Consider the following 9,269-nt stretch of genomic DNA (forward strand, 5'->3'; position numbering starts at 1 on the left):
ACCATACACCCTTCATTGGAACCATGTCGCAACCCACGATTCAAAACCAGAAAACATTGCGATGAGCCACAGATTGAACATCTGCACTTTGCAGCCACCATGTCGTCTGACTCCCTTGCCGGAGACGCAACACCTATCGACATAGGATCTTCATTTACTATTGTCGAAGCCGATCTGTAAACCGTAAAGCACTTCCTCCACGCACATGCAACAAACTATAACTCACACAGATCAGATCTCCATTGACATTACTCACCGAGCCATGCGAGCACCAACTATGACGTCCTTCGTAGATCCAGGAGCATCTTGGCACATGCGAACTCCATTACAGATCCAGCACGACTTACAATCCTTGCACCTCCACGAACCCAGCTGTAGATTCACTGTTTCAACATAACACTAACAATGATCCTTCCATCAAATTTCTCATTACAACTTCAGCAACCAAGGATGATTCTCCAACAACAAGAAATTAATCGTTTCTGATGTGGAAGATCAAACTACGCTGCAACCATAGAGCATACTAAGAAAAAATCCTACCGAACCATAGCTCTTGATACCACTGTTTGGAAAACTGTTGGCAAAAGCAAATACAAGTCTAAATATTGAAGCAAGATTTTGATGATGATAAAAGAAGCCTAAAAACCATCTAGAAGTCAATATGAAGAACATGTGTCATTATGTTTAAAGCTATCTTGTAAAGTGTAATTAGAATAGTTAGAATCACTATGCAAAAAGAAAATTCTAGTATTTCTCGAAAAATCAAAGTGATAATCGATTATCCTGAGTTGAGTTAATTTTTTCAGGAAAGCACTAGAATAATCGATTATCACCTCTGATAATCGATTATCTGCTTAAAAATTTGTTTTCAGAAAACACACTGGAATAATCGATTATTACTAGGGATAATCGATTATCCTGGTCAGTTGGGCACGACTGTTCAGTTTTTGACCTAATTTTTGGAACCCCTATTTAAGGAACATCAGAGTTACTTCTAACTTACCTTTTTGAGAAGCTAGAGTGCTAGTGTTGTGACTGCAAATAGAGTTCTCTGAGTGTTCTCAAAAGAAGCTTTGAAAAACCTAGTGTGGGTAGAGCGATAACTTTTCCTGAGAGGTTTTCTAGGAGATTGAGTGCTGCTATTGCTAGGAAAGCTAAGGTCAAGGTTTTATGTGTGATTCAGAGAAAGGTGTTCATCTCTTGTGTGTTCAAGAGAGGTGTTTTCTTTCCTTACTCTTTTATTATCTGATTGTAATTTGATATTTGTTAGTGATTTAGTTAATCTCCTTTTTGAGAGATTAACAACTGGACGTAGGGTCTTTTGATCCGGACCAATATAAATACTTGTGTTCAATCTTCTTCTCTATTTATTTATTTCATCTATTATTGTGTTTAAAGAAATTAATATTTGATTTAATCGATAAATTTTGAAAAAATTTTAAAGTATTAATTTTATTACTTAAAACCAATTCACCCCCCTCTTGGTTTTTGTCCAAACGCTTAAACATTCCGCTGCGGGATGCCAACAAAAACCCTCGAGAATCACTTTATTAATAGAGAAATAAAATAAACACAAAGAAGCACATAAACAACTCTCTTATGCCCTTTGACCCCGAGTACACCTAGACTCTCCAAAGTAATAATTTAACCCAAACCTCACAACGTTTTTATTACAAGAGTATAAGAAAAAAAGAATAAGAAGAGTCAAATACAAGCTTGAAGTGTCTTTGACTCAAGACAAGGAACATCATGGACTTAGAGCCCATTATATAGTCACTAACACCCACCCCCTTGGTTATCCCAAGTAATGTGGAACTTTTCAAGACATGTTATTTTCATCACCCCAACCTTATGACTAGAGATGACAAATAAATTTGCCCCGTGGGTATTGCTCGAATTCGTCCCCGTTTTAACGAAAATCCTCGTATTGACTAGGTATGAGTATTGGGAATCCTCGACTTTTTCAATTAGGTATGAAGATGGGTATATGATGTACATATCCGCCCATCCTTGTCATATCCCCGTAACCTTTTATATATATATATATATATATATATATATATATATATATATATATATATATATTACATATATTACTACACACTTTCTGTTTTTTATTTCTTCTAATTGTTTGGTTTGTCATGAAATTAATTCACATCTCCAATGTAGTTTTCATCCTGTCATAACATTTATGCAATTATGTTCAAATAATGTATGTCAATTAAATATTTTTCATGTCTCACATTTTATTATTTCTGTTTTTTTTTAACTTTTATTTATTGTATGTTTTCCTTCCACGTGACAATGTTTAACACTCCTAGTTTAATTGTTCAATAGCATAAACCTTTCATTTACTAGGTAATATAAAAAATTTATCTTCTTTACTATATTGTTATTAATTTTTGTTTCATTTGAAGAACTTTTTTGTTTCGTTAAAACAATTTTCGTTACTTCTCAACCATTGACTATGTTGATATTTGAAAAGTTTTCTTAGATCTCTAAGATATTTTTCATCTTATCATACCCTTAATTATACATTTTTTTTCTTTGTACAATTTCATTCAATAGTCTTTAAAATTGTTTCTGAGACACACATTTGATAATTTTTTAATATTTATATTTATCATGTAGAATACAATTTTGATATATTTTATATAATTATTTTTATTTTTTACCTCATTATCATACTATAATTTTTTCACTATAATTGTATAAATAAATTTTGGAGGGTCAAAATAATATGCTTAAAATTTACATATTTAATTATTGTCACTAACATGACAAGAGTATATAATTTAGTATTAATATTGAAATCTTTTTGGATGTTTCTCTTTAAGAAATTATAGTTTTGAGATTGTATATTAAATATAGATCCCATTCTAATTGATAGCTTAAAAATAATGTTGACTTATCTAATTGAACAATCAAGTTAAATTGATCTTTTTTGTATGTAACTTCCCTTTTATCACTCTTAAAGAAATAAATTTATTAATTTATGATAATTAAGTCACATAATACATTACTAATCCTTTTATACTCACAAAAGATAATATACAAAAGGCTAATGAGACTAAAAACAAATACTAACTCTTAAATTAATATTTCTTTATCAAGTGAGACAAGGGAGAATTTTTTTTTCTTCAATAATGAAAGAGAATATATAAGAAACTAGAGAACTTTATGTTTAACTTCCTGTTTTTTCTGGATAATAAAAGAAAACATGTGAAAATAAAAAAACAAATACAATCTAAGAAAAACTAAAAATAAATAAAAGAAAAAATAAATAATATCTAATGTTTTTTATTCTTTAATATATTTTATTTTATATTTTATTAATATTATATTGTATTTTATAAAGAAAAATTAAAATTTACTTAATTTAAATTTTATTAATTCTTAATAATGTATTACATATAATTTAAAAATTTTAAAAAATTGGGGGTAAAAGAGTAAAATTAATAATCATTATTACCTAAGCAATAGTAGATGGTTTGTAGTATTTATGTTGTTGAGAGATATGAGTGATTTGGAACACGTGACAGAGTTGAAATGTGCATCAAGTTACCTTTTAATATCGAAATATATATATTTTTAATTTAAATATAATTAAGAATAAAATAAGAATATAAAATATGTATGCAAATCTTTTTATAAATTATTATTATTATTTTTATTATATAATTATAAATCACATTTAAATATTATAAATGATTTTGTTCAATAATTTTCTATTTTAAATATAAAATGCAAATTAAATTATTTAATTTAAAAAATAAATCTAAAAAGTTTATAAAGGTAATTTAAATTTATTATTTTATCCATTGGATTTTTAACTAACAATATGATCACTGCTTTGAAGTTAATTTTCACTCCATCTTATTATTTAATCTGAAAATTTTGAAAAAGCCTATCATATTATTTATAAGACACTTTTTCTAAAAATTCTAATATACTTTCATAGCTTACTTTTATATCAAAGTCGAATACAAACAAATGTCAAAAAATTACACAAATATGATTCTTTTCCCACGTTTTATGGTGGTGTCAGTGCGGTGTTAATCAGTTTTACTAAATAGTTGGAACGCAATATTTTATGGTGTTGGTTATACGATTATGTTTGAATTTATTTTTACAACAAACTGATACAAGTTTCAACTACCTCAATTTCCTAGCAAGATAATATATATATATTAATTATAGTTTACGTTTTTAGTTTTTCTTCTTTTATCATCATGTAATATTAATATAATTTTGGCACGTAAAGTTGAGTTTCTCTCTGAATTTCTATTGGAGGTGCATTGTTTAATCATGTTTTACTGAGTAAGAGTTCCTTTATCATAAAGACTGTGACACCGTTTGGTTGCACCACTCAGGATAGAACCAATGGCTGCAGGCACAAAATCCGGAGGTGAGACTCAGAAGCAAGCGGCACGAGGTTTTGTTTTCATTGATGCTTTCACTTTTATTTTTCAAAAACTGCTTTTCTCTCTCTCTCTACAAACCCACCAACTTCTCTCTCTTACTTAATCTTCCAATGCCAGTTTGAACTTATCCAAGAAAGAGAAAAACAAAAATCCTAAAAAATTCAAAGTTGTAGTGAAACTTCCCAGAACAAACCAGAACACACACATGGGGGCTTTCCTAGGTCTAAGTTTTAGTCAATTTAACCCTTTGGGTGTCCATCAAATTCTCTTTCTCAGGCCAAGGACTTGATTGACTTTCTGGGTTTGGAGAAGAACTCTCACTTTGCTTTTGTTCATCTGTGTAATATTTATACATAGTCCTCTTTTTTTTCTCTCTCTCTCTCTGTAATGTAATTAGCCCCTTCTGTTCTAAACTCTTTCCTCTTCTTGTATCTCCTCTTCATGTAAATTCAGTGGTGAGAAGTGTTGTTTCTTTTCCTTTGTGTTGTATGATTATCATTGTTGTATTGAATATTGTAGTTGGTGTGTGATGATGACCCAATTGGGAATAAAAAATTGTTAAAAATTCTCATGAACAGTGTGGGTCGCTTTCTTTCAAGGTATGAGAGTTTTATTGTATGGTTTACGGTGTCCAAGTTGATGAGTTGATGATCCTCTTCGTGTGTAGGATGATAATGCATATAAAAAACCAGATGTTTTATGTTGCATCCCTTTGTTGGATTTGAGATACCCTTATCTCTTTGCTTCCTTAATTGGAAACAAGCACACAAGAGCAGATCTTTCCCCTTTTTCACTTCTAAGTACACACACACATCACATACATAAAAAATTAAGAAAAAAAAAAACCATACCTATCTTTCTCTTACCCTGTACTTTCTATCTGTACGTCTTTATCTATTTTTCTCTCTCCTCTTTTTCACTCCAAATACCCCATCCCTGTACCATATCTGAAGCCAACAGAATTCCCAGAAGGGTTTTCAAAGTTTCAACCTTCAGAGTGGTTTTCTTGGTTTTTTTTTTTTTTTTTCTGTATACCCTTTACAAGATCTTGAATTTGTTGAGATGGAGTGTGAAGTGAAGTTACAAGGGGGAGATCTGCATGCAGAGGTGGTAACTGAACCAAACCCTGTCGGTTTTGACAACATGGAAGAAGAACAGACTTTGTCGGTTGCCGAGAGAGAGATGTGGCTGAATGGTGACCAAGACGAGATTCTGGGAGTCAATGAGGCTTCCATGTTCTACGCGGATTTCCCTCCTCTCCCTGATTTCCCTTGCATGTCGTCATCGTCTTCTTCATCTTCTGCGCCACCGCTTCCTCTGAAAACCATGACGTGTTCCACCACAACCACGGCAACCACCACCACTTCCTCTTCTTCCTCTTCCTCTTCATGGGCCGTGTTGAAGTCAGATGTGGAGGAAGATGTGGAGAAAAACCATGGCAACGGCTACATGCATGACCGGTTTGATGCAACGGCTTTGTCTTCCACCGCTTCCATGGAGATTTCCCAACAGCAAAACCCCGATCCTGGACTCGGTGGCTCTGTTGGAGAGTGCATGGAGGATGTTATGGACACTTTTGGGTACATGGAGCTTTTAGAGGCCAATGACTTCTTCGATCCCGCCTCAATCTTTGAGAACGAGGAGAGCGAAAACCCTTTAATAGAATTTGGAACACTGGAGGAACAGGTGTCACTGCAAGAGGGGCAACATGAAATGGTGCATCAGCAAGAGAACATTGAAGGCGATCGCAAGGTTCCATTGTGTGAAGGGATAAAAGGAGAGGAAGACGGTGGTGGCGTAGTAGATGATGAAATGAGTAATGTCTTCTTGGAGTGGCTCAAGTCTAACAAGGACAGTGTTTCTGCTAATGACTTGAGGAATGTGAAGCTGAAGAAGGCAACGATTGAAAGCGCAGCAAAGCGTTTAGGGGGAGGAAAAGAAGCCATGAAACAGTTGCTGAAGCTGATTCTTGAGTGGGTTCAAACCAGCCATCTTCAGAATAAGCGGCGCAAGGAGAATAGTGGCAATGTTAGCAACCCTCTTCAGGCACAGATTCAGGAACCCAGTGACCAGAACAACCAGAACAACCAGAACACGCACACGAGTGGCTCCTTTGCACCTGAATCGAACTCTTGTTTCAACAACCAGACACCCTGGTTAAATCCCCAAACTTTTGGGACAGATCAAGCCCCTATCATGGTTCCATCACAGCCCTATTCACAACCCATGGTGGGGTATGCGGGTGACCCTTACACTGGCGGTTCTGCTTCGAATAACATCACAGCCACTCATAACCATAACCATAACAATAGCCCTTACCAACCAGGCACGGAGCAATACCACATGTTGGAGTCAGCACCTTCATGGCCTCATTCTCAGTTCAATGTTCCTTCTCCTTATAGCCAGTCTTATGGGGACAACGGTCTTTTCACACCTGGGGGTTTTGGCGGCTATGGCAATAACCAGTATCCTTATCAGTTTTTTCATGGTCCTGGTGATAGGTTGATGAGGCTAGGACCCTCTGCAACTAAGGAAGCAAGGAAGAAGAGAATGGCGAGGCAGAGAAGGTTTTTATCTCATCACAGGAATCACAATGGTAATCCCCTCCAGAATCAAGGGTCTGACCCTCATACAAGACTGGGAACTGATAATTGCACCACTGGTTTGGTTGCACCTCATCAAGCAAATTCTGCAGCAGCCAATTGGATGTACTGGCAGGCTATGGCGGGTGGCGCCGCTGGCCCTTTGCCACCGGTGGTTTCGGCCGATCCACTGGCCGGACAAACGGTGGTGGACCGGTCCACCATGCACACACATAATTCTCATCAGAATCGAGCTGCATCAGATAGGAGACAGGTTGGTGAACCTTACTTTGATCAGATATTGATGATGTTAGATGATTTTCCTTGCTTAAAGTATGATTGATATGTGATTAGTAGAATGTATGTTCAGAACGTGATCATTATCGTGAATTTCTTGATATTGAACAGTACTTTCATTGTGTTATGAATAATGTGTGACTCTTTTGTCATTATGTGTTTGATTTATAGGGTTGGAAGCCTGAGAAGAACTTGAGATTCCTTCTGCAAAAGGTGTTGAAGCAAAGCGATGTGGGAAGTTTGGGAAGAATAGTTTTGCCAAAAGTAATAATTTTTCTGGCTTTTTCTTTGTCAATTACTTCCAAGTAGTTTTTTGTTTATGGTTTTATATGGTGGAAACGTGTATTTCATTCGTTAACTTGGATTTGAATTGTAATTTCGATCAGAAAGAAGCAGAAACCCATCTGCCAGAGCTGGAGGCAAGAGATGGAATATCCATAACAATGGAAGACATTGGAACTTCACGTGTTTGGAACATGCGCTATAGGTATTCCAACATCCATTGACACATGTTTTTCTGGTTTTCCTATTGTTTTCACCTTTGTGTTAAGTTGAGATTAAAATGTTCTCTTTTGAATAATTTCTTGTTGGAGCACCAGATACTGGCCTAACAACAAAAGCAGAATGTATTTGCTCGAGAACACTGGTGAGTCTCACAGAATAATAATAACCTCGTTAATTTTTCTTCCATTTTCAAGAACCTTGGTTATTCACATATTCATATTCTCATTTTGCAGGTGATTTTGTGAGAGCCAATGGCCTCCAAGAAGGAGATTTCATCGTCATATACTCAGATGTGAAGTGTGGGAAATATGTAAGAACCCTTTTCATGATTTTCATTTCTCATTATCTTAACATGTTTTGATAACATTATCGCTTTATACTTACGTCTTTCTACAATTTTTTTAAGGAGAATATATTAATACATTATCTGTTTTTCTTCATTCAAAATGTTAAGAATTAATTGGAGTGGGATTTTATTTTTACTTTGTTTTTTCATAAAAAAAACAGATGATAAGAGGAGTGAAAGTGAGGCAACAAGGTGTGAAACCAGAGACCAAAAAAGCAGGAAAATCGCAGAAAAACCAGACTGGGACTAATGCATCAAATACAGCTGGAACTGCTGCCAATAATGGCAGGTCATCGCCACCGAAACCAAAAGCTGAAAAAAAAGTAGCAAATTAGTACAATAATAATTACATATAATATATAATATTAGTATAGTATGTATGTACAATATTATTATATGAATTATATCATAATAAAATAAGAGACTATGAAGTCTGAACACGGTGCTCACATAATATTGTGGGGTTTCAGCATGCCCTGCAATTGAGGCTGTCTACAGGGATTTGTATAACAGTATTTTGAGTTATATTTCTCTTTGTATTTTAATACAATTTTATGTCAAAATGTTGTATCATGTTCCTAACGTTTGTGTATGGATTTATATCTTTACTTTGATAGCAATCTACGTTATATCTCTTTGTGGCTCCAATTTTGCATTAGAGTTGATAGAAAATCACGATTTGGATCCATTACTATATAATTTTAATCAACTACTTTTATGATATGATGAATAGCTTTTTGCAATTTTTTTTTTAAACTAGGTTTAATGTGAAAAAAAAATTATTGGAGTGGATAAGTCTAACTAGATTGATGACCGAAGCAGGAAGTGATATAAAATAATAGAAAAATGATATTTTGACACCTCAAACTTACCACTTTCATTACCACTTTCATAGGTTACAAGTTAATTAGTCTTGAGTTACAAATTAATTTTAGTCTTGAGTTACAAATTAATTTTAAGGTGGTAATGAAAGTGGTAAGTTTGGGTGTCATCCTATCATTACCCAAAATAATATCTTCGATTCTTGACTTAAGCGAAGAAAGTAATAATTATTATATGAGAAAAAAAAAAAGAGAGAAAGAGTGAAAAAGAGTAGAAAGTGGTGCATGTGACGTA

At 34.0% G+C, this 9,269-nt stretch overlaps 1 protein-coding gene across 1 annotated transcript; it reads left to right on the forward strand.

Moving 5' to 3' along the window:
• The first annotated feature begins 4,449 nt into the window (after positions 1-4,449).
• Positions 4,450-8,769, forward strand: LOC114183754 (B3 domain-containing transcription factor ABI3). Its single transcript, XM_028070882.1, has 6 exons — positions 4,450-7,280; positions 7,475-7,567; positions 7,690-7,790; positions 7,903-7,949; positions 8,041-8,117; positions 8,315-8,769. The coding sequence occupies exons 1-6, from the start codon at positions 5,487-5,489 to the stop codon at positions 8,486-8,488; spliced, it is 2,286 nt and encodes a 761-aa protein (XP_027926683.1). The 5' UTR covers positions 4,450-5,486; the 3' UTR covers positions 8,489-8,769.
• The last annotated feature ends 500 nt before the right edge of the window (positions 8,770-9,269 follow it).

The sequence above is a fragment of the Vigna unguiculata genome, chromosome 5 (genome assembly GCF_004118075.2).
Source record: "Vigna unguiculata cultivar IT97K-499-35 chromosome 5, ASM411807v1, whole genome shotgun sequence".
NCBI lineage: Eukaryota > Viridiplantae > Streptophyta > Magnoliopsida > Fabales > Fabaceae > Vigna > Vigna unguiculata.